General features: G+C 36.9%; 1 protein-coding gene across 6 annotated transcripts in view; it reads left to right on the top strand.

Annotated features, from left to right (window-relative positions):
- tjp2a (tight junction protein 2a (zona occludens 2)) overlaps positions 1-26,741 on the top strand; it is a 237,816-nt gene that overhangs the window by 161,027 nt on the left and 50,048 nt on the right. For all 6 annotated transcript variants that reach the window (XM_039750759.1, XM_039750762.1, XM_039750757.1 and 3 more), the window contains 3 exons: positions 2,500-2,553; positions 8,484-8,608; positions 9,910-10,012. In XM_039750759.1, coding sequence (XP_039606693.1) covers positions 2,509-2,553; positions 8,484-8,608; positions 9,910-10,012 — 273 coding nt within the window. In that variant the 5' untranslated portion in view covers positions 2,500-2,508. The remainder of the gene's footprint in view (positions 1-2,499; positions 2,554-8,483; positions 8,609-9,909; positions 10,013-26,741) is intronic.

Here is a 26,741-nt window from a genome sequence, read left to right as displayed (position 1 = left end):
AAAGATTGTTCTTTGACAATTGAATATCAGTGTTTGCCTTCAAATAAGAGTTGTTTCATAAAGATGTGAATTATATTTGTAAAGACCTATTTGATCTGAGAGCCCTGCATTTGTTTTCAACAGCAAATGATTTATACCTTGAAAATACATTTATTTTTCTGTGTTTGCAAATTGGCCTCCAAAAGTAAAATTTGGATTATTTTAAAAATGATGATGTATAAGATATGCCAGGAGACTACTGGTTAGGTTTCAAGTAAATCAAAATAACAGATCTCAACAAATCTTTGGAAACACCACCAGTCCCATTATGAAGAAGCAATTAAAGCATTTGAGCAACCGAATAAGGAGATTTCCCCAAACAACATTGCAGCCTACACTACACCAAGGATTAGATGAAACAACTAAATGGTCACCAAATTACCAATTTGCAAAAGCACTGGACAGAAGTATTATGGAGATGATTACACCTGAAATTCTGCCATATAACATGGTTAAGAATGTTCGGTTAAAGTGCTTGAAGGCAAAAACAGAATTTTTTTCTGCACAGAGTTGCTGGAGGAGCATTTTAACAAAGATTTTAACAAATGTTAAAATAAAAGTCTGAGCTATTGACTGTTCAAAGTGGTTGTAGCCTTTTATTTACAACTGATTGCTAGTCGGGCGCTAGAGAGGCATTAATGAGTCTAACAGCTCATTTTTTAATGCACAGTTGAAGAACATATCCAAAATGTTCATAACAGCATTGGAGGAGTGGGAAATTGATTTTTAATCTTGTATTATTAGTGCTGCAAAACAATGGCTTGAACAAGGTGAAGGGCCTGTGGCTTATTGAAATACTTGCACACTAGCTTGTTATAAAGGGTTACTTCCAAGTGACTGCTGATGAGTGAGATCATTTAGACAACCTTGTAGACACCCTTAGCCCATTTGAGGAGATAACACTAAAAGTGGTCAATCCGGATTCTTCCATCTCATGTATCTTGCGATCATTTGAAGTTCTAAACCAATTCCTTTGTTCAGATGGGCACCAGACAAGAGACATTCAGACTATGACGAAAACCGTGCTAAAGAGCCTATAATGGAGATTTGCCAGCATGAATGAGAGGAAACAGTTTCTCCTTAGATGTTTGCTTGACCCAGTTATAAAGACTGGCCGCTGAATGAAGATCTTGAACACAAGGTTAAAGACTGGTTGGATAAAGAAATATTGAGGGCTATGTTATAAGAGACCACCCACATCAGGTGCTTCAGAAGAGAAAAGACAACTGTTTTAAATACCTCTCTGTTCAGTCGAAGTGGCATTTGGCTTGTCCACCATCATCAGTGCAGGTGTTTAGTGTTATGGGCAACATTTATTACAGCAAGTAGCTTCCTCCATGGCGTAAATGCAGAGAAGCTGTTTTTCCTGCATTATTTCCCCCCTTTTACTGGAATGGGAGTATAAGTTTTGACCATGTTACTCATAATAGCAGCTGTTTGCAGTAATTGGTATTGTTTTATTTATGGTTTTGTTTACTGAGAGTCATGTTATAGTAATGGTTTCAATCCACCACCACATCTAGTTTTCCAGTCCAAGTTCGATATAGATGACTGCTGTTGTTTTCTTGTCCAAGGAACATTTTCACACATTTGCTTCCCTTTCATCTTCCTTTCCTGGTGCTGATCCTTTACATACTGTATAATTTCTTTGTCAAAGCTCTGCCGTTTCTTGCATTAAATCTATGCCTTAGTGAGTAAAAGGCTCTTTTTGATGCAGTTATGTTTAATATTTGAATATGTTGTAAAAGTGGTAAAATATTCAGTCTGTAATGTATTGTCCATGTCTTCATCTGCTGTAGATACTGAAAATTTGACTTATTGAATATTCATCCATTCATCAATACACCCATTTATTCTATTTTAAATAGGTTTCTTCCATTACTGAATTCTTTAGAGCCAGAGTGTGACTTGAAAATAGTATGTGCCAACGAGGAACCAACTTTTCATACAAGACTTGGTTCACTGCAAATCAAACAATTGGCAATGTGCTTCACTTGCTGCAACAACTTGAACCAGTGCAGGAAAAATATCAGATGCAGAGAGAAAAACAAAATGTCTGCTGAAACGCTGCTTAGCCTTGAAACTGTACAAAGATGTTTTCTCATTGTTTGATTACAGTGTTGTTTCAGTTCTTTGTGGTTGGCCTCCGGTTTTTTATTTTTATTAATGTGATTATAACCAAAATTTGGGGAACAAGGTTAGAATGGATATGTGGGCCATAACTGTTGGACATAATTTTGGCAGTGTTATTTACATGCAGATTTGTGTTTTGCTGTGGTGTTGGATTACATTTTTATTCATTCCTCATTATACCTATGACAAAAGTTTTGATGAAATTTTATTATTCTGATATGACCTTTGGCCTTTCATGTTCTTTGTTGATTTTATTTAATGAAGATTACAATTTTGTTTGTCTTTGTAGTTTTGTTTCTTTAACATAATTCAACATATCTTTTGCAGGCTTCAGCGATGGAAGAGACAATATGGGAACAATATACAGTTACTCTGCAACGGGTAAGAAACATTTTTGATTTTAGTGTTATTAGTGTTATAATGTAAAATGTAAAACAAATGCAGTTTTCATGATTCCATTATTCTACAATTTAAAAAAAGCATACCAAATAATATTAAGTTATTGCTGATGATGTATCTAATGTGCAGTACCTTACTTTTTGTGAAATAATAATTTCATGATGTTCAGAGTTTCTGGGAGTCTCAATTCTCAGTTGACTTTTGTGCCTAGCAGATTAGCTGCAAGCAGCCAATGATGAAGTCATAGCTGCCACTTCAGCTCAGTCTCAGCCACCCGCCAGGGTTTCTTGAGAGTGCAGTTTATTGAAGCCTTCTCAGCAAGTGGCAAGGTCAAAATCATAGTGCAGAGGGGGCACAGCACCATGCTGCTTACCTCATAGATTGTTTCTTTTACAATTTGACAATATTTGCCACCAAGTAAAAATTTGTTCAGTTTAAGTAGATTGAATGTTTTCTTTATTATCTGCTGGATTTAAACAGTTACATTTGATAATGTGCAATACATCTAAGCATTCATATGATATCAATAGTGACTTGGTACTTAGCGTCACTAGAGATAAGTTATGACATGAGAATGAATGTTCTATAATTAAGAAAGTTAGATCTGTTTATAACCTATTCCCTGCTTTTGGAAAAGTGGACTTTTTTTTCTTCATGAAATGTATCAGTTTGATCAGGTTATGAATATTTAGTTGCGGAGCTTGCCATCTATAACTGTTTTCAGAAAATTCAGTGGGAGATGCTCTTAAACACATCATCAGTGATGGTTAAGTGGTCTTCAACATCAGGCACTCTCATATAGGAAGCTCATTCAGATTTGCAGTTCTTTAGACAAAAGTACTTAGTATGGTGTTGGAAACAAAACAAGAAAACTGAGAAGCAAATCCTATATCTGGGAGTGAGACACAGTGTCTTTACTGTACTTTTTGTGCCTGTGGCAACAAAGAGTTGTTGGCTCCTGTACAAACAAATTATGAAAGTAACAAAGGGAAAACTGGGTTAGTCCAGAGCTTACCAAACATTAATTAAAAAAATCCATTTAATACAGAACATGTTTTATTAAAACTTTAAGATAACGAAACTGTATAATTCTAGTGTAATGGAAAAGGAAAACCTGGAAAAGTATTTTGTTTCATACTTTTGCTTCTGACATAATCATCTTTTTCCTCTAAAATGATAATGTACTTATAATTCTTAAATTAAATTGTGTTTATGGTTTAAAATAATTATCCTCATTTCTTTGTGTGGAACTGCTGTCTTTCGGTCTAGTAGAATACTTTGTGTGTGTGTTTATACAGTATGTGTGTATTTATGGGTGGTGTTTGCTATAGAAATACATTATATAATGTGGTTTGATTGTTTGGTCTGTGTATGGTTGCTTTACATCAGTACTTCTCAGTGTGGGGAATCTGTGGTCTGGCACTGGACTGTGTGCAACTTATTTCAGATTAATGACAGGCTCAAGGAAATAAACAGCACTATTTAAAAATCACAACAATGTAAAAACAATTGTATAACTATTATACATTATTCCTCTAAGGAAGTATTTAGTTTTTATATTTTACAAAGAGAACTACTTAGTAATACAGTATTTAAGTTTGAGTATTTTTAGATAATCACACTTGTAGTACTGAGTGTAATTTTGCAGTCTTTTTCATTAGACATCAGCCAATTATTTAAATTTTTCTTCATTTATTAAAAAAGGTCTAGTATTGCTTACATTTGTATTGATACTGTTATTGTTTAAGGATATACTGTAAATGTATGGTATGAGATATCCTTTTTGTGATTACAACCTTATTACAACCAAGTAGTACATATTAAAAAATAATAAACCTTAACTAATTTCAGCCTTTACTAGTTATTTTGTATCATTTAGCCTTTCCTAAAATGGATAGTCATTAGAATGATAGCAGGTGTTGCTGATATAATCATTAAAATAATCTTTTGAATCTGTGAATGTTCATCCCTTGAAACTGTGGAAGATTTGTTTATTTACTTTTTTAACCTTTGAAAATATGCATTTTGAGTCAAAAGGAGAATAAAAGAGAATTATTCTTTTACTTCAGAGGATGATTCACCAATGAACGGAGATTAGTTGTTTGCTGACCTTGAAAACTTAAAAGACTTCATTTATTTCAAAACATTTTAGCAGGAGACAGAACTTAATCAATGGGCTATCCTTTTGGCTGCTGCTTGTTGTTCAATGATATTTTTTCTTTTTTTTTTGTGGTATTCCTTCGTCCATCCTTAATGAAAAGTATTTTGGACTTCTGTTCTTAATATGCAAATGATGAGTGAAGTCTTATTAAAATGTCTCTCAAGAATGCCAATCTGGTTGCTGAATGTGAATTAACGTCTGAGTCCAATAACATTCATGAGAATAAATCTAAATTATCACCAAAAGAAAAATAATTTGAACCAGCCATTCTTCTAAAATAGTACATTTAAATTCAAAACATAAAGAAAAAAGTTTATAGGGTAAAGAGTACTTTAAAATAAGCTGCATACTTAGAAAATAGAACTTTGAAATGTCACACAAAGACACTTTACAGTGATCCCCCGCCTATCGCAAAAGTTACGTTCCAGACCCATCAGCGATAGGTTAAAATCCGCAATATAGAAAGATCATATAAATACACTTTTTTTTTTTATAGTTTAAACCTTAAAATACCCCTCCCACACGCTTTAAACACATGTAAACTTTTTTAAACACACTTTGTAAACACATATGATATGTGGATGTCGGGTTAAGGATATGAGTAACTTCTCTATTATAAAGAAAAATCTTGGTAGGGAGACTAGGCATGATCTTCTCGGAAGACAATTTGACATCCCGCGAGAGACATTTTAATGTCATGCAAGACAAGGCAGTGAGACAGAAGGCTGTTAAATGATCGACGCGCAGAGCGACAAGCAGAACACACATCTTGGCAGAAGAAGCACAAAGCCAGTAGCTGATCCGTCCGTTTCTCCTTTGCGTGCGTTCAGCTCCTCCAATCCCCCCCTTCAGAGGGAGAGACGCGAAGTGGCAGGAGCGTAGCGTGCCTCCAGTGGGTTGAGCGAAGCGATCAAGACCAGATCATCTCGGAGAGACACTTTGATGACACGTGAGACTAGACATTACAACCTTAGAAAGCAAAACCCGTGAGATGGAAACTTTTGCATGTCACGGCCTACTTACAAACAATTTTAAACAAGTTCACGGACATCTAACCTAACAGTTGTTGGAATGCTTTGGGCAGACTTACTTCAGGTGCTCTCAGCTCTTAAAACAACAAAAAGCAGAACACACAGATGGCCAGTAGCAGCAGCAAGACAGCAGCTGAACCGATCACATCTCTTTAGTGTGCTTTCAGACCCTAATCTCCGTTCATTGGTGAATCATCCTCTGAAGTAAAGAATAATTCTCTTTTATTCTCCTTTTGACTCAAAATGCATATTTTCAAAGGTTAAAAAGTAAATAAACAAATCTTCCACAGTTTCAAGGGATGAACATTCACAGATTCAAAAGATTATTTTAATGATTATATCAGCAACACCTGCTATCATTCTAATGACTATCCATTTTAGGAAAGGCTAAATGATACAAAATAACTAGTAAAGGCTGAAATTAGTTAAGGTTTATTATTTTTAATATGTACTACTTGGTTGTAATAAGGTTGAAAACTTAAAAGACTTCATTTATTTCAAAACATTTTAGCAGGAGACAGAACTTAATCAATGGGCTATCCTTTTGGCTGCTGCTTGTTGTTCAATGATATTTTTTCTTTTTTTTTTGTGGTATTCCTTCGTCCATCCTTAATGAAAAGTATTTTGGACTTCTGTTCTTAATATGCAAATGATGAGTGAAGTCTTATTAAAATGTCTCTCAAGAATGCCAATCTGGTTGCTGAATGTGAATTAACGCCTGAGTCCAATAACATTCATGAGAATAAATCTAAATTATCACCAAAAGAAAAATAATTTGAACCAGCCATTCTTCTAAAATAGTACATTTAAATTCAAAACATAAAGAAAAAAGTTTATAGGGTAAAGAGTACTTTAAAATAAGCTGCATACTTAGAAAATAGAACTTTGAAATGTCACACAAAGACACTTTACAGTGATCCCCCGCCTATCGCAAAAGTTACGTTCCAGACCCATCAGCGATAGGTTAAAATCCGCAATATAGAAAGATCATATAAATACACTTTTTTTTTATAGTTTAAACCTTAAAATACCCCTCCCACACGCTTTAAACACATGTAAACTTTTTTAAACACACTTTGTAAACACATATGATATGTGGATGTCGGGTTAAGGATATGAGTAACTTCTCTATTATAAAGAAAAATCTTGGTAGGGAGACTAGGCATGATCTTCTCGGAAGACAATTTGACATCCCGCGAGAGACATTTTAATGTCATGCAAGACAAGGCAGTGAGACAGAAGGCTGTTAAATGATCGACGCGCAGAGCGACAAGCAGAACACACATCTTGGCAGAAGAAGCACAAAGCCAGTAGCTGATCCGTCCGTTTCTCCTTTGCGTGCGTTCAGCTCCTCCAATCCCCCCCTTCAGAGGGAGAGACGCGAAGTGGCAGGAGCGTAGCGTGCCTCCAGTGGGTTGAGCGAAGCGATCAAGACCAGATCATCTCGGAGAGACACTTTGATGACACGTGAGACTAGACATTACAACCTTAGAAAGCAAAACCCGTGAGATGGAAACTTTTGCATGTCACGGCCTACTTACAAACAATTTTAAACAAGTTCACGGACATCTAACCTAACAGTTGTTGGAATGCTTTGGGCAGACTTACTTCAGGTGCTCTCAGCTCTTAAAACAACAAAAAGCAGAACACACAGATGGCCAGTAGCAGCAGCAAGACAGCAGCTGAACCGATCACATCTCTTTAGTGTGCTTTCAGACCCCTTCACAACGCAAACAGTGTTATAAGTCCCATGAGAAACAGATTTAACCACGTCCGGGGCAGGAAATAAAGGACAAATAATGTTTTTGCAAAAGTTTTAAAGTAAAAATGAAAATAATGCATATGTAACAATTCCCATGAAAATAACAATCTCTTTAAATTGTTTATCCGGTAAACCAAACCCCACGGGTGGGCGAGCGAATCCCCCTAGTAATAATAATAAATCCGCGATGTAGTGGGGGTGCGATAGCTGAACCACAATGTAGCGGGGGATCACTGTACTGACATGTTATAAAGCAGCTGTTTAAATTGCTGAGGCTTAGCACACTGTTTAGTGATGATTTTCTTTTGACAGATCTCAAATTGCTTAGAATATACCCAGAATGTTTCAAGTTGTACATTCATTTTAAGTAATGTTGAGGCTAGGTCTCAAATTATTTTATTTTTTATTTTTTTTGTTGTTTGTGCCTTTCAGTTTATTAATGTTACTAAGTATCTATGTTTTAGATCGTTTTGCTCAATGATGATAATTTATCCTAGCTTTTTACCTTTTTTTAAATCAGCCAGTTATTTTTTGTTTTTATTTTTGAAATATTGTACGTTTCCCAAACTTGACAAAGTATGCATTTTGGTTATGAACACTTCATACTACCATCACACTGAAGCATGGGTAATATTAGTTTTATGGTGTATGTTAAATAATACTTTGTTTTATTAAATATTTGACTAATTATCACCTTAATAACCTGAAGCTGTAACAGTCCATGCTACTTCCACAATTAAAATTATGTTTGTTCCTCATGTTGTTTTTAAATAAGTGGATTTAGCTGTATTTATTAAAGGAATTCATTTCTAATTGAAACAGTCATAAATTAAACCTATGGCAAAAATAAAAAAATTGGCAAAGTTCTGAGAAGTTTTCTTTACTCTGTAAATTGATTCATTCTTACACATTTTTCTTAAATGCATTTAAAAAAAACATTTTTTGGCTTTACATTAAGGATTCCAAAATGGGATTTGGAATTGCTGTATCCGGAGGAAGAGACAATCCAAATGTGGAGAATGGGGAAACGTCCATCATCGTTTCAGATGTTCTGCAAGGGGGTCCAGCAGATGGTGTACTCTTGTATGTATTATTATATAAGCCTCAACCAATGTCAAATATTGTATGTCCAAAACATACTTCTCTGCACAAAGAATGACATATGATCTCATGTAAATGTTTAACACATAAATTCTAAAATAAAAAGTATAATAAATTATGCTCTTTATTTCCAGAGATTACGCAGTTTTTATTTAGAGACAACGTAGAATTAATTCTGAAGAACTGAATATTGATATTCTTATTCTCCTCCTTATGTGAAAAAATATAATTGTGAGATATTTGGTCAGTATTTTTTTTAACAATGCATGCAAAATACTACTGCTGCATACAGAAAATGAACATTTTTGGAAATATTACTATACAGTAATCCCTCCTCGATCGCGGGGGTTGCGTTCCAGAACCCCCCGCAATAGGTGAAAATCTGCGAAGTAGAAACCATATGTTTGTATAGTTTTTATATATTTTAAGCCCTTATAAACTCTCCCACACTATTAACATTATTAGAGCCCTCTAGACATGAAATAACACCCTTTAGTCAAAAGTTTAAACTGTACTCCATGACAAGACAGAGATGACAGTTCTTTCTCACAATTAAAAGAATGCAAATATATCTTTTCTTCAAAGGGGTGTCTGCATCAGGAGAAGAGAATTTAAGAGAGAGCACTCACCCTCGCAAAGAAAAGCAATCAAAAAATCAATACGGTTCCTTTTAAGTTTGCCCGAGCACCGCAATAAAGCGGCATTTTTTAGAGGAGCGTCAGTATCTTCTAAGCAAACAGCCTCTGTGCAAACAGCACCTCTGCTCACACCCCCTCCGTCAGGCGCAGAGAATGTCAGAGAGGGTGAGAGAGAGGCAGAGACAAGCAAACAATCAAGCAGTCAAAAGAATAATCAAGCATATCTTATAGCATTGAGGAGTTTTAGTTAATATGTAATGCATGCTCTGATTGGGTAGCTTCTAAGCCATCTGCCAATAGCGTCCTTTGTATGAAATCAACTGGGCAAACAAACTGAGGAAGCATGTACCATAAATTAAAAGACACAGTGTCCGCAGTAATCCTCGAACCAGCAAAAAATCCGTGATATATATTTAGATATGCTTACATTTAAAATCCGCGATAGAGTGAAGCCGCGAAAGTCGAAGCGCGATATAGCGAGGGATTACTGTATCTATAATTTAAAAAAAAAAATGAAAAAATAAGAAGAGGTTTTCCTGCCTGTAATTGTGAATAATATTTTATGTATAAAATATATTCCCTAATTTTATACTGAGTTTATCACTATCACTTTAATAAATTCTACTGTTTTTCTTTGTTTTACAGTGAAAATGACAGAGTTGTATTAGTGAATTCAACCCCAATGGAAAATGTGCCTCATTCTTTTGCAGTCCAGCAGCTTAGAAAATGTGGCAAAGTTGCAAAAATTGTAAGTACCTTGCTTGCAATGAAAATAAAAAAAAAAGTGTATGGTAGTGAAACTATTCGGGCCGGTTTATACTTCACGCTTAGAACATGCACACGTTACAGCTGCCACGTGTTCACAGCATCCATTTGACACGCTCTCTAAGCGTGTCCTCAAAAATTATTGCAACGCGTGCCTGAGTTGTAGTACCAGCAAAAAATCAAGGGACGCAGTGTGTTCAAGTTGTAATGTTATGTCAGTCTTTGTTTACTATCAAAATCCTACAGGATCAATGTGTGTGCTTCAATGTTTGATGAGTGGTTCGATGTGGTGAAGAAAATCATCAAACTTAAATGCTGGTATACAAATGAATTTGTGGTGCTTTTGTTCAACTATTTCTCTCATAGGCTATACAAGCGTCGCCTATTCCCCATTGTGATGACGCAATACATTTTAACACAAGAATTATTAAAGTTTACAAAAAAACTTGTAAATCCGGCTCACCTTAAATCCACTCACACCACTCCATCAGCGGAACACACATGAAATGCATGTGTTCCAAATAGCGACTAGGTACCTGACTCCCTGATAAACAAGACTTGAGCTGGGATAGCGATTTTTTTCCGTTTCTGTGGCGATGGGAGGATGGGATACTAGGCTGCTTGGGCTTATCGACACATTTACAAGACAAAAGACGCTGACGAAGAGGTGCAAGCGGATTTAAGGTGGATTTAAGACAGCAGTTGCCACACAGAGCACATTAAAATTATGATATTTCAGCTCTCTGCACATTAAAATCCTTAGATTTATATTTGATATCATTTTCATGATGAAATGTGCTAATGTATGATGTTACATTTTTATAGATAGTTAATTTTATTTAAATAACTAGCAAAATACCCGCGCTTCGCAGCGAAGTAGTGTGTTAAAGAAGTAATGAAAAAGAAAAGGGTATATATATATATATATATATATATATATATACACACACACAGTGGAACCTCGGTTCATGAACGCCCCGGTTCACGACCAAAAAGATCGCCAAACTTTTGCCTCGGTTCACAACCACACACTCGGTATCTGAACAAGCCAGTTTCCCTTGCCTCCTCAGCTGAGAGAGAGAGCGAGAGAGCAAGAGCGAGCGAGCACGTGCCTGCTGGAAAGGGGGTGGAGGAGATTGCTGCACGTGTTTGCCTGCCTATCTGTAGGCTGTAGTGCAAGCGAAACCATCCCCCTCCCCCCACAGGCAGCCTGAGAGAGAAAGAGAGCTGCCATGCTTTTTCATTTAAGCAAAGTCGCTCCTTGTTCATTGTTTTCAATAAGACGTGCACTCTCTTTGTGCTCTACAGTATTTCGTGTGCTTTAGCAGTTAACTATGGCTTCTAAGCAAGTGGAGAGTGGTCAGAAGAAAGTTTTGAAGAAAATTGAAATCGAAGTAAAGAAAGAAATTACAAAAGGTGGAAAAACTGTTTACCAGTTTACTCATTTACCAATCTGAGAACCCTTGTGCTTTCAAGCAGCATAATGTAAACAAAGCCAGACTGCCAGTAATGTGGAGGGTCACAAGAACTTTCTTTTTGGAATGGCTGCATTAGGCTTTCACTCCCACCAGCTAAACAGCTAAAAGCACCAGAAACCTAAGAAAACACCTGAAGGAAAACACTTCATGCCAGAACTCGTTTCATGCAAGGTTAGTTTTCTTGGTGGTTTTTGTATTACGGATTTTTCAAAAGTAAATTTTTTAGTTCATAATGCGATTTGTTGCAATGTTATTTTTCTCTTTTTTTAAATGTTCACTTTTTCCTTGTGCTTAAAACTCATGAAAGGTTTACAGATGGAGTTTTCATAGCGATTAGGTGCGATGTTACATTTCTCTTTTTTCAAATGTTCGCTTTTTTCCTTGTGCTTAAAACTCATTAAAAATTGTTTACATGGAGGACTTAATTGTGTGATTTGTTGCAATGTTACTTTTTTGGTTGCTTGTGAGTTGGTTTTTGCAAGCGCTTCGGATTTTTTTTCTGCTGTGCTTAAAACTCATTTTAAAAACATTGTTTACGGCGATCAGGCTTTAAGTTTAATAGCGTGATCTCCTGCAATCTTACTTTTTTGTTAGCTTGTGAGTTTTTTTCTGCTGTGCTTAAAAGTCATTTTTTAAAAAAAAATGCTGCGTGAGCACGTGCTACAGAGAGATTAGAATGCGCGGGCAGCTGACAGGGAAGGGATTGGGGGGGAGGGATAGGTGTGTGTGTGTGTTTGTGCGCTCGCGCTACACAGAGAGAGAGTGCGTGAGCCAGCCTGCTCCTGTAGCTGAGGTAGGGAGGGGCTTTGGTGGTGTGTGTGCTACAGAGAGAGCGCGAGCGAGCCAGCTCGTGTAGCTGATCAGAGAGCCTGGGTGTTTTGTGTCAGTGTTATTCAATGTTTTTAGATTAGTTTACTATTACACTGTGGATTCTATGGTGTAATTAACTATATTTGTGCTTAATCTTTACATATTTTTACATATTTACATACAGTTTGTACAGTCTGGAACGGATTAATTGTATTTACATACAATCCTATGGGGGAAACTGCTTCGGCTCACGACCAACTCGGTTTACGACCAAAGTTCTGGAATGAATTATGGTCGTGAACCGAGGTTCCACTGTATATATATATATATATATATATATATATATATATATACACACATATATATATCACACACACAAATATATATATAATTTGTGTGTGTGTGTATGTATGTATGTACAGTATGTATGTATGTGTGTGTGTATATGTATATATGTGTATATATATATACATATATATATATATATATATATACTGTGTGCACAATTATTAGGCAAGTGAGTATTTTGACCATATCATCATTTTTAATGCGTATATTCCAACTCCAAGCTGTATTAACTTGAATGCTTATTGGATTTAAGCACGTCAGGTGATGTGTATTTGTGTAATGAGGGAGGGTGTGGCCTAAGGAGATCAACACCCTATATCAAGGTGTGCAGAATTATTAGGCAGCTAGCTTTCCTCGGGCAAAATGGGCCAAAAAAGAGATTTAACTGACTCTGAAAAGTCAAAAATTGTAAAAGTCTTTCAGAGGGATGCAGCACTTTTGGAATTGCTAAGATATTGGTGTGTGATCACAGAACCATCAAACATTTTGTTGCAAATAGTCAACAGGGTCGCAAGAAACGTGTTGAGAACAAAAGACGCAAATTAGCTGCCAAAGATTTGAGAAGAATCAAGCGTGAAGCTACCAGGAACCCATTATCCTCCAGTACTTTCATATGCCAAGAGCTGCAACCTACCTGGAGTGCCCAGAAGTACAAGGTGTTCAGTGCTCAAAGACATGGCCAAGGTAAGGAGGGCTGAAACCCAACCACCACTGAACAAGAAACATAAGTTGAAACGTCAAAACTGGGCCAAGAAATATCTGAAGACAAATTTTTTTCAAAGGTTTTATGGACCAATGAGATGAGAGTGACTCTTGATGGACCAGATGGATGGACCTGTGGATCAGTAATGGGCACAGAGCTCCACTCCAACGTGGAGGTGGGGTACTGGTATGAGCTGGTATTTTTAAAGAGGAGCTAGATGGACCTTTTTGCATTGAAGATGAACTCAAAATCAACTCCCAAACCTACTGCCAGTTTTTGAAGACACTTTCTTCAAACAGTGATATAGGAAGAAGACCATGATTTTTATGCAGGCCAATGCTCCATCACTTGCATCGAAGTTCTCACTGCGTGGCCAGCCAGTAAAGGCCTTAAAGATGAAGGAATAATGACATGGCCCCTTCCTCATCTGACCTAAACCCTATCGAGAACTTGTGGGCACTTCTTAAACGCTAGATTTACGGGGGAGAAAAACAATCCACCTCTCTGAAGAGTGTCTGGGAGGCTGTAGTCACTGCTCCACAAAAAGCTGATCGTCAACAGATCAAGAAACTGACAGACACCATGAATGGAAAGGCTTAGGACTGTTATTGGAAAGAAGGGTGGCTATATTGGTCATTGATTGATTGATTGATTTTTTGAAATGTCAGAGATGTTTATTTGTAAATTTTGAGGTGTTTGTTTATTATTCTCACTATAACAGATGAAAATAAACAAGTGAGATGGGAAAATTTTCATTTTTCCTTTAGTTGCATAATAAATCTGCACACTAATAGTTGCCTAATAATTGTGCACATATGTATTCCCTGATGATGTTCACACTCACATTTCCGTTGTGAAACATTCAGGTTTCAGGTTTATTAACATTTTGGATTGACTGATAGCACTGTGTTTGTTCCATATTAAAATTAATCCTCAAAAATACAACTTGCCTAATAATTGTGCACACAGTGTGTATATATATATATATATATATATATATATATATATATATGTATGTATGTATGTATGTATGTATATATGTATGTATGTATATATATATATACGTATGTGTATATATACGTATGTGTATATATATATGTATGTATATATATGTATGTGTATATATGTATGTGTATATATGTATATATATGTATATATATGTATATATTTATGTATATATATATGTATATATGTATATATATGTATATGTGTATATATATATATATGTATATGTATGTATAGCTTTGGTCACTGAGTGCAAGAGAAAAAATAAAATGTAGTCTATAAGTTATTAAACAATAAAACATTAACGTTAACGCAACGTTACGATACATTGAGCACACTACTGGAGTGATTTCGGATAATCTACATTTTAAAGACGGTAATAACACAACAGGTAAGTAGTACTAACAGCAGCTAAAATGTATATGGATCATCTCTCGGTAGTAGATCCCTTTTGAAAGGCGCTACACGATGGCTGTGGTATAGAAATTACATTTTCTATGTGAACGTCCAAAATTCTGCCTCTGTTAATGTGCCTTACCGGCATTACCTGCAATGAAAGAAAATTAGTTTTGTGTCCTCTGCAGTGTTAAGAGGCTTTGGTTTGGGATAAAAGGAAAAAAGGTGTAAAGAAAGGAAACTTGCCTTTTTGTTTTATCATATACGTGCAAAAGAAAGTGCGAAGCGCCTTAATATTAGTTAGCCGCGGTCTAGAAAAGGGATCCCATGTTTGCAGTTGTCTGGGCTAAAGCTCAAGGGAAGGAGGAAAAAAATTAAAAGTGTTTACTTTCACTTAAGGCAGAAGCGCAGTCAGCGTTTCAAAAGCCGGCACAGCTATGCGCGTGCGCCGGCTGGCCGACTTTTATAGTATTTTTGCAGTGCAGGAAACGCCACTTTTTGCAGACACGTTCACGTGATCAAAACGTCTCCGCGCTCTTTAGAGGTCTTGCTTGTTCTCTGCTTACTGCGTTCATAGTCAGTTCATGTGAGCCGCTTGGAGTACATGCATCGAAGCTTCTGAGCTGTGCCTGTGCTATCTCGTGCGATCTCACGATGTCCACGGCTTTATTTAATGTTAGTTAAGACCCGGCACTTAAGTTTCTCTCGCAGTTTCGCTGAGTTTGTGTCAAACACCACCCTGACCATCTCATCTTCGTCTGAATATTTAGTGGCAGAGTGTTTCTATTGGATTGCCGCTGAGGGATGGCCTTATATGGGCAGGCACTCAATTACGTGGGAGGCGTGATGATGCAAGACGCATCTCCGCCTCCCACGGCCATCAAGTTGCAGTCTATTACAGTATATGGACGAAAAAATAGGTTCCAGTTATGACCATTACACGTAGAACTTCGAAATGAAACCTGCCTAACTTTTGTAAATAAGCTGTAAGTAATGAGCCTGCCAAATTTCAGCCTTCCTCCTACACGGAATGTTACACGAGAATTAGTGATGAGTGAGTCAGTCAGTCAGGGCTTTGCCTTTTATTAGTATAGAAATACTGTTAATAATTACACATTAGCAGCATGGTCGCGGAGTGGTAGTTCTGCCGCCTCGTGGTAGGGAATCAACCAACCAACCATCATCCAACCCGCTGTTTCCGAACTACAGGGTCACGGGGGTCATGACGTCCCTGGTATTCTCTGCATGGAGTTTGCTTGTTTTCCCGGTGGGTTTCCACAATGTGCACTTGTTTCCTTCGAAGGACATGCCGGTTTGGAGATTTGATGATGCTAAAATGATGCTAGTGTACGTGTGTGCTTCTTTCACTTGCAATGAGCTGATGCTCTGTCTGGGGATTGTTTCTCCTCACGCTTGATGCTTGCTGGAATGGCCGCATCCATGGACTGATTGATGTAATCATTAAGCATCCATCCTTTTGGGTAATTTTGGTCAAGTCACATAACAGTGAAGCTGAATATTGTTTTCTCTCCTTAATGATATCTTGCACTGCCACATGGTGGAATCCTCCAGATTTACATAAAGCACGCATGCAAGTATAAACAGTACACCGCTTGCATAGCAGTAGCTTCCACAGGCACATGCGTCGCACCGTGTGAAGTTTAAACCCGGCCTTCTGGGGGAGAGTTTCTCATTCCACAGCCACTATTACAAATAAATGCAGTGCAGCACTTTTTTCTCCGTGTCCTCCGACAAACTTTGTCAACCTATTCCCGACTCTGGCTTTCAGTCTGAAGCAGGGCTGCTCTTGTTATATTTCAATTGGGGTGCCCCGAAGCAGTTCCTAAGAAGTGCTTCCGGGTGGAGTTGGAGCCCGACCCAACAGTGCTCACTAGTCCTCCAAGTACCCCATGGCGGCATGCACAGAACCCAACAGAGCTGAGCTGACATACTCCAATTCCCAGGATGCCCCATGGGAATCTCTGGTAATGCCGCAACCTGGGTGGCCAGCATGTAGCATTCTGGGGGAGACCAAGTCCAGTGTAAACTGTCTTCCCTGTCCTTCCACTCCATGTGCGTCCTGGCCAGTTAAGTTTCTCAGTACAGCTCCGGCTGGGTTGCCTGTCTTCACATGGCGTCCTTCACAATGTTAAGTCCCACGGTATTATAAAAATAAGGGTAAAAATAATCCTTTCACCAGTTTTTTTTTTCCCCTCTCAAGCACTTTCAGACACATTGTATCTTTTTAATGTTTTTAAATGATAGGATAGCACATTGTGTTTAAAGGTAGCACTGCATGTAAAAAGTATCCTCTTGGCAGTTAATTTAACAGATCCACTTATTTAATTGTGAAATCCTTGATTTTGGCTGGGTGTTTTAATTTTAATAAAGTATTTTTTCAGCATCTGCATTTTTAAGCTTTACAGTAATTTAGTTGTAATGCTCCCTTACAACGGGGTATTAAGGTAGTTCAGCTAATGTATGTGTTTATTTTTTTTTTTTTGCTGCAAACGTACTGTAATCAGAGAGCAACAAGGCATACTTTGCCAGAGTGGAATATTAGCCCTTACATTAAAGAAAGTGGAGTAATAAATTGAGAAAAAGGAATCGGAGGAGTTGTCCTGTGCATTTACACAAATAGCAAGAAAAGCTACTTTAATAATTCAGACCTGTTTATTTTGTTCTTATTTTTGTAATTGTCACTGCTTGTCTGGACAGTGAGTGCACTTGTGTTTCCTATAGCAGCTCACAATTTCAAAAAGAAAAGATAAAGAAGAATTTGAAATTGCTGCTTAGTAAAAAAAATTGGCTTGTTCACTTTAAAGCAAAATATGTCTATTCTATTAGTCAACCTTTTAAGCATGTCATCTTTAGATTTCCGGCTTTTTTAAGGGTTTGAACTGTGTTTAGTGTGTGTGTGTGATGAGTAATAAGCTCTGCATAATAAAAATGGTAGTCCATGTTTATAATTACACTTCAAAAATTGGGAATGTCTACCTGGTACACTGTAAGGAATAAAAAGTATACAAATTATTAAAAATGATTCATAACTAAACATGCATATATATCCACACTTAAGCAGTGTTTAACTGACCGAATCAATTAATTAAAATAAGTGTGTGTGAGAATATAGATATTTTTTGTTGCACAAATCGTGAAAAACTATTTTTTTTTTTATTATGCTTTGTTTTAAATAGGTACAATACAAAAGAAATTAAACAATATGACAGCTTATAATTATGAGAAGCATTTTATTTTCATTTATGCAGTGTGTAATGGCTAAATATTTTCTGTATACATTTTATTAGTTAATTATGTATTTTAAGGGAATTAATAAGGTTACAGAATTTCATTTTGTCCATAAAAACGAGCAACTGTGGTCTGTAGTTTAATTATAAAAATACCAAACTTAATACTTTAATATAGAATGTAAGGCTTCTACACATCTGGTTATTTGGGAGCTGTAAATTATTTAGGGAGTGTGAAAAGCGTTGCAACGGATTTTAAAAAAATCTGTATCAGAATCAGCTAATTCTGCAATATGAATTCAGCAGTTGACATTGGCCCTAAAAACCTGAATGTGGCATCCATAAGGCATTTACATTAAACAGTAATCACGACAGGGTGGCAGTCCAGAAGGTCAAAGTTCTAGGTGACAAATTCCGCATCTTTGAGCATCAGTGTAGAGTTTACATGTATCCACATATCTGTACCTTTTTTCTTTTCATGGTGTTTTTTTCCTTCCTCCCTAAGTGGGTTATTTTAATTTGTGCGTATGCCTTACAAGTAGACTGGTGTCTAATCCAGAGCTATTTTTTTTCTTGCATCCCATGCAAAAGAAATTAACATTAGCAATTGGTAGATCTATACTGTAATCATGTTCTTCCATCTCATCTCACACATGCTTGACTGGGTAATTCAGTGCATTTTGCTGACTTCCCTGAAATTTCACCCCTTTTCCGTCATTTGAACAATGGAATATTATCCTGATTAAAAAAGCCCACTTTTGGGTGGATAAACATCAGAAATGTTCAGCAGTTCACATGTTTCCTTACTTGTATTAATACTAGAATCCCTGAAGCCTACGAAAAAAGCTGTAATGCCGGGCCACCTTAAATTCCTTCGCACCTCCTCATCAGCATCTTTGTCTTTCAAATATGTCGATCAGCAGCCTGCTCACTCATCCTCCTGCGGAGGCAGCTGAAGTCAGCTCAGACACTGAAGTCTCTTTATCTGGCAGTGAAGTGTTTTGAATTGGATAGGGTCAATACTGTATGTTGTTGTTTGGAATACATACATTTCATGTATGTTCTGTGTCTACAATGATCTAGGTAAATGTAGGATGACAGGAAATCTGAGGCAAGAAATGTTGAACACATAACTAAAGCAGAAACTTTTTCATCTTACTCTATTAATGGCAAAATGCTACATGAAGTGTATAATATGGCCACTCACAAATATGTAATATTCGATCATTTTCCTCAATAAATAAATGACCAAGTATAATAGTTTTGTCTCATTTGTTTAACTGGTTTCTCTGTTTATCTACTTTTAGGACTTGAGTAAAAATCTGGTGATGTTTTAGGTCATATTTATGCAGAAATACAGAAAATTCTAAAGGGTTCACAAACTTTCAAGCACAAATGTAGTACGCTATACCTTCAGCGATGCCCCATTGTTGCGCTGAAGTGTTTATTAACTGTAGTTCATCTGATACTTTCTACAGGCTGTTTGGCTGCTTTCATCTACAACCTGTCTGGCAACTAGACCAAATTCCTGGATTAGTGGTGGCACATTTTTAACACACTTGCTGCAGCATCATGTATGAATTCCCCAGCATTGCTCCTATATAAACTCATGCCCTGCCATGTAAATCTTTGGCCTTTCCAGTTGCTCCTGTGAATTGTCTGTCTCTTGACACTGACTTGGCAGTGTGTTGGGAAGAGTAGTGTATTTTTTTGTAAGTGTCTCACAGTGTAAGCCGTGCTAAATTCTTTTGTCACACAGAGTGATCCATCTGAAGAGTGCAGTTTATATCCAGAATGTCAATAATGTACATCTACTCAATGGATGGATGGATGGATGAATGGATAGATAGATAGATAGATACTTTATTAATCACAAGGGGGAATCCACATTCACAATGCTGCTCATATTTCCATAGAGCAGTGTGTTTAACATAAGTTGCAGATCTGACTTGCCATTATCAACATTGTTATAATATGCCAAAGGCTGTTCACTTTGAGTAATTTATGTAGGAAGTCCCCTGTTTTCTGTGAGAGAAGTAATGATCATGGCCCACTGGGAGGAGAATACGAGACAGAAAGAATACTCTTTAACAGGTTATATATCTGACCTGGCCTTGGAGCACTTAATAAGCCACAGGGAGTAGTTGGAAAACTATTTCTGGAGACAGAGTTTGTCTTACAAAACCATACAGTTGGAAAATGTGATGAGATGTTTGAAGACATTTTTAAAAGATGAAACTTTAAATGTTGTTAGATCTTGTTTTTTTCTGACTTCAGGGGGGGAAAAAAAGACTAAAGCAGGAATTGTGGTTATCTGCTGCTATCATACTTCATTCTTCCTTTAATTGTCTTGAATAAATGCAACATGATTCCTCACATTGTTTTGCATAGAGTACATTTTATGTGTTCCCCATTTAAAGCCTCCATTTTTATTCACTTTCTTTTGAAAAACATTGAACTGAAGGGATGAAATTAGTTGGTTCATTTTATTCAGCACAGTGATTGTAGAGGTTGGACAAATTACCAGAAACACATAATAATGTATTAGGACCTAATAACAAGCAGCAACATCATTTGCCTTCAGAACGGCTCCAGTCCTTTTTCAAATGTTTTCATGCATATTTTGAACTATATGCTTTAGGATTCAATAAGAAAACTGTCCATGTCTTTATAGGATGAAAGAAGCAGAAATCTGTTTCTCCTTTTGCACTCCAGAACTTCCAAGAAATCTTCCAAGTTGTTTAGACCTGGGGCTTCATTTATAAAACATTTTGTGGATTTGATAAAATATGCACACTCCAAAAACCTGGAAAATGTGTACAGCCAAAAAAATTAGATTTATGAAACCTGGCGTACACACATTTCTACACAATTTACCCTTTATAAATTTCATTCACCTTGTAAATATGCGTCCATGAGCACGCCATGAACACTACCCTGAAACATCCATGTATGGAGCGTGCAAAGCATCCTCATACGTATGCAGTCATGATGCTGCGTAACTTAATTGGCTGGTAGACTGGCTCCCTCCTCATTGACGTCCTGCCACCTGTGTTCAAGAGTATCTGACTGGACTCTGCAACTGAGCACACAGAATCATGTGTGGCAATATAGTGCCTCTCCTGTGCATTCTGAGGACTCCGGGAAAAGTGTATGGCCGCTGATTGTTGTTACAATAAATAGCACAGGCCATGTGAACAACTCAGTGTCCAGTCAGTTACTATACCAATAAGCCCATCCCCCACGTATAGCACCATCATGTCAAAGCTGATTTTCTTCAAAATAAAGTAATCACAGGTTGACTTGGGCCACTGAGATGTAATGTTTGCCAGTCACATCTTGGTTGACTTGTAAATTAATGTAATATAATGGTTTTTGGTTAATAAAAACAACTTTATTCTCGCTATGTGCCTTTGTTGCAGTATGGGTGCAGTAAAGTTCTACGGTTATGTTAGAACAACATTTATTTATATACCACATTTTCATGCAAGCAATGTAGCTCAAAGTGCTTTACAAGATGTGAAAGAGAAAGTTACAAGAAAAGAAAACAAATAAGATTAGGCAATGATATTAAAGAATGAGTACCAAAGAAGAAGCAAATAATTCTATAAAATCTTAAAAAAAAAAAACCTAGATAAATATCAAGTAGCATCGTTATATACAGTATCATGATTAAAGTCTCCAAAGACGAGTCCGGTGATAAGGTCAGATGGACAAGAGGACAGAAAAAAACAAAAAAAAAAATTTCCACTTAAGCTGGAGAAAAAACAAAATTTTTGTTTTGGAGTAATTTTGAGTTTTGGTATAAGCTGGTATAATGGAAGCATGTATATTGAAAAAAAGAAGCGGACCCAAAATAGATCCCATTGGTACATCATATACAATATCTTGGATCTCTGAAGTGCAATCATCATGACTGAAAATGAATTTCCTACCTGTTAAGTAAACCTGAAATCAAAATTAAGATGCTGCTGGATAAGCCCACCCATTGCCTAAGTGATCTATGGTGTCAAATGCTACACTCAAGTATAAAAGAACAAGAATAAGTATAATGTATGCCCTCTGTCTGCCTTAACCCATAAATAATTTACTACCAGTGCAGTTTCTGTACTATCTTTTCTTCTAAAACTTGACTGAAACTTGCCAAGAATAGATTAATCAAATTCATAAATAAATTAATTAATAAAATAAATAGATTAATTAAATAATCATTTATCTCTTTAAAAGCGGCCTTTTCTAGAGTTTTACTTAAGAAAGGCAGGATAGATATTGGTCTAAAGTTGTCAAAGACAGAGGAGTCAAGGTTACTTTTTTTAGCAGGGGTTTAACAAATGCAGTCTTTACAGGTAGGGAAAATCCCCGTATCTAATGATGAGTTCACTATGTCAAGTACACTTCTTTGAAAAAGCCTGCTGGTGCTCGGTCAGTGACGTGAGTGGAGTGTTTTAGCTAAGAAATTATTCTCTGTTATTGAGGTAGATTTATTTCAGTGAAAAAATTTAACTCACATAAAAGAGCATGCTGAAGTTCAACAGGATTAACCTTTGGGTTAGGGGGGTTACTATATTATCTCTAATATTTATTTTGTGTTTAAAAAATACAGCAAAACCTTGATGCGGTGACTTGCTTGTCAATTTAATGGCTTCCATCACAGTAGGTATGATGTAATGAAGCTTGTCTGAAATATTCCTGACCTGTTGGCCATTTCCCTGAGAAGTGACAACAGGAAGCGAGCATAAACTGATGAAAACTACAAAAAAAGTTCTTCAGCGCAAATATGTAACATTGGACCTCAAAAAAAGAAAACTCAAATACAGTCTCTGCGTCAGTGTCAGAGTTGCCTTAAATATATGCATCTTCCCCTGGTGTTTTCTTTTATAAATCCTGATGTTTGTGTGAGAGAAGTTGTGTAAGTACAGTACATTTTGAGCCTCTTTATTTGCATACGCAAACTTTATAAATGAGACCTCTGGTTATTATGGAGACCATGGAAGGCATAGGAATTCATCCTTAAATCAATTTAGCAGTGTTTATGGGAACATTATCATCTTGGAAGATGACGACATTATGAGTGGAACAGTTCTGTGCATCACAGGGTCCACTTGCAGATGTAAAATTACCTCATATAAAGTGTACCAGCTACCAAAAGATATTCTTTGACAAAGCAATCATTGGACCTAATGATTCCCATGAGATGGCTATTCATACGCCTTCAGATGCACCATAGGTTTAACAGTCGGCAGCAGACATCATGGGTTGAAAACCACTTTGACGTGTAGTGCACCCCCCGACTTGTAGCAAGCACAGAGGTTGCCACCAGATTTACATAGCAAAGAAGCCGGAACAAATAGAATCAGACCAATACCTAAGCCCTACTGTATTTCCACCCTGCCAACTGAATATTAACACCACCCCAGGAAAATACCCATACAGATTAAACACACCCAACACAAAAATATATAAATATTCCTTATGTACTAGAAGAACTACTTACAAACACGGTAATGCAAAATAATGACAAACGTACTAAACAAACACCACAAACAAACCCCCATATGGCGATATTTTCAGTCCTGGAAAAAGTCCTTACAATAGGTGATGGAAGTGGTTCTGGAAACATAAACTATGGTTAAAGGATGGAAAGATGTGCAGAATGCTCCCTTTTAATAAACTGCTTCCCGGAACTTGGATAGTGAAATACTGTCCTACCACCAGGGACCAGAAGAATAGTCTTTGGAGGCGTGCGTCTGCTCACAGAGCATCGGTGGACCAAATTGGGAGAAAAAAAGAACCCACCACCGTCCTTAAATCCAGTGGCCGAGCGCCATCCTTCTCCTCTATGAATGCCCAATTAATGAAAGTTTAGGAGCTGCTGATGATGAAATTGATTGGAAAATAGTACAATCAGAAAACCGGCCACATCCTTCTCTTCTGATGTTATCAGTACAGTGCATACAAACTATAAATCTCATAAGCCCCTCCGCATAAAGGCACCAACCCCAACTTACAAACAGGAATCGGTGTAACCAGTCTAAACCACTTCTAAATAACGACGTTAAAATACTCTCTAAAATCTTAACCAGAAGGATGGAGAAAGTGCTCCCCTCGGTAATATCACAAGACCAAACTGGATTTATTAGGGGCCGACACTTATCTTCAAATCTTCGACGCCTGTTTAATGTAATATACTCACCAACTAAATCAAACACCCCAGAAATATTATTATCATTGGATGCAGAAAAAGCATTCGACATGATTGAATGGAAATACCTTTTACTACATTGGAGAAGTTTGGGTTTGGCCCAAACATTTGTGCATGGATTAAATTACTGTATACTAACCCAGAAGCTTCAGTTTGCATCAATAACATTTGCTCAGACTACTTTAAACTAGAACGTGACACTAGACAAGGATGCCCTTGTCACGCTGCTGTTTGCATTGCCATTGAACCACTGGCAATACATTGTCGAAATACTGATCAGATAAAGGGGATTAGCAGAGAAGGACTGGAACAGAAAATCTCATTATATGCAGATGACATGGTACTGTATATATCAGACCCAGAAAATTCTGTGCCTGCAGTCTTAGCAGCACTCACAGAATTTCAAAAGATCTCTGGTCTCAGAATTAATCTGAATAAAAGTGTACTCTTTCCAGTGAATTCTCAAGCATATAATATTAGATTAGACACCCTACCTTTTATCATTGCAGAACAGTTTAAATACCTCGGGGTAAACATAAAGCTCTTTATCAACAAAATTTCGCCGTCTGCATGGAAAAAATTAAACAAGACTTGCATAGATGGTCAACCCTTCATCTTACACTAGCTGGAAGAATTAACACTGTTAAGATGAATATTCTTCCTAAACTCCTTTTTATTTCAAAACATCCCAATATACATTAATAAATCATTCTTTAGGCAATTAGATTCAACAATAACCTCATTTATTTGGAATTCAAAACATCCACGCATCAAAAGAGCGACCCTACAAAGACAAAAGGCAGAAGGTGGCATGGCTCTACCTAACTTCCAGTTTTATTACTGGGCAGCAAATATACAGGCGATAAGAACCTGGACACAAATAGAAGAACATACACAGGCTTGGACCACAATAGAAGTAAAATCCTGCAGTACTTCTTTGTATTCCCTGCTATGTGCTCCAATAAACACACGCTATCGGCAATATACAAATAACCCAATTGTGCTCCACTCACTTAGAATCTGGAACCAATGTAGAAAGCATTTTAAGACGGAGAAGCTTCTATCTGTGGCACCTCTGCAAGAGAACCACCTCTTTCAACCTTCACAAACATATGCAGTTTTAATATCTGGAAAAAATTTGGAATTAACTTGCTTAGAGATCTTTATATAGACAACGTCTTTGCATCCTATGAACAATTACATTCCAAATTTAACATTCCAGCTACACATTTCTTTCACTATCTTCAAATCAGGAACTTTGTTAAACAGAACCTTCCAGATTTTCCTCATCTTGCACCCTCATCCATGCTGGAAAAATATTGCTCAATCTCAAGGACTTAGACTCCATCTCTACAATATATAAAATCATTTTACAATCCCTCCCTTTCAAAGATCCAAGAGGACACTGGGAAAAAGATCTCTCAATTAATATATCAGAAGAGGAGTGGAAAGTAGCAATGCAGAGAATTCACTCGAGCTCCATATGCGCAAAGCATACAATTATACAACTAAAATTATTATCGAGCACATCTGTCTCGACTAAAACTCTCAAAATGTTTCCAGGGCATGATCCAACCTGTGAACGCTGCAATCAAGTTCCAGCCTCACTAGGTCACATGTTCTGGGCCTGCACCAAATTAACATTATTCTGGACAAAAATTTTAATTACCTTTCAGATAGCCTTGGACTCACAATCCCTCCTAACCCATTAACAGCTGTGTTTGGGGTTCTTCCAGAGGGCTTAAAGTGGAGAAAGACAAACAAATTGTGATTGCATTCACTACACTTTGGCACGCAGACTTATTCTGATAAACTGGAAGAACCCAAACTCTCCTCTTTAAGTCAGTGGGAAACTGATGTGTTATATTATTTGAAATTGGAAAAATCAAATACTCAGTTAGAGGATCCGTACAGACGTTTTTCAAAACATGGCAGGATCTAATCAGTAATATTTTAAAATAAGTTCATGAAGCATAGAGAATTTATTAATTTAGGTATGTTTAAAAGCTGTAAAATTTTTATGCCGTTTGGCTTGCTCTCTCTCTCAAGGGTGGGGATCGATCTGTTCTTAACTCTATTTTTCTTTTTGTAAAAACTTGATTGCTTTGTATGGAGTGTAATAAAATTAATAAAAATATATATATATAAAAAAAAAAGAAAACCGGCCACATCCTTCTCTTCTGATGTTATCAGTACAGTGCATACAAACTATAAATCTCATAAGCCCCTCCGCATAAAGGCACCAACCCCAACTTACAAACAGGAATCGGTGTAACCAGTGTTGTTGTTCCCATTTAACATTCACTCAACAGGACATACGTTCACACGAATAAAACCCTCCGTGTGTCCCGCTACAGACATTCTCCAAGTGGCAATCCATCCATATGTATGAATTTTGATGAAAGATAACTCCTCGCACAATATTACTTTTTTACAGCATTGATAATATCAAGATATACAGACTTTTGTTAAGACTGGGTCACAGAGCTAGTTTGAGTCTGTACTTCTGTCTAGCCCTGTTC

This window comes from Polypterus senegalus, chromosome 4, assembly GCF_016835505.1.
Source record: "Polypterus senegalus isolate Bchr_013 chromosome 4, ASM1683550v1, whole genome shotgun sequence".
Lineage (NCBI taxonomy): Eukaryota > Metazoa > Chordata > Cladistia > Polypteriformes > Polypteridae > Polypterus > Polypterus senegalus.
This window is presented reverse-complemented; position numbering and strand designations above follow the sequence as displayed.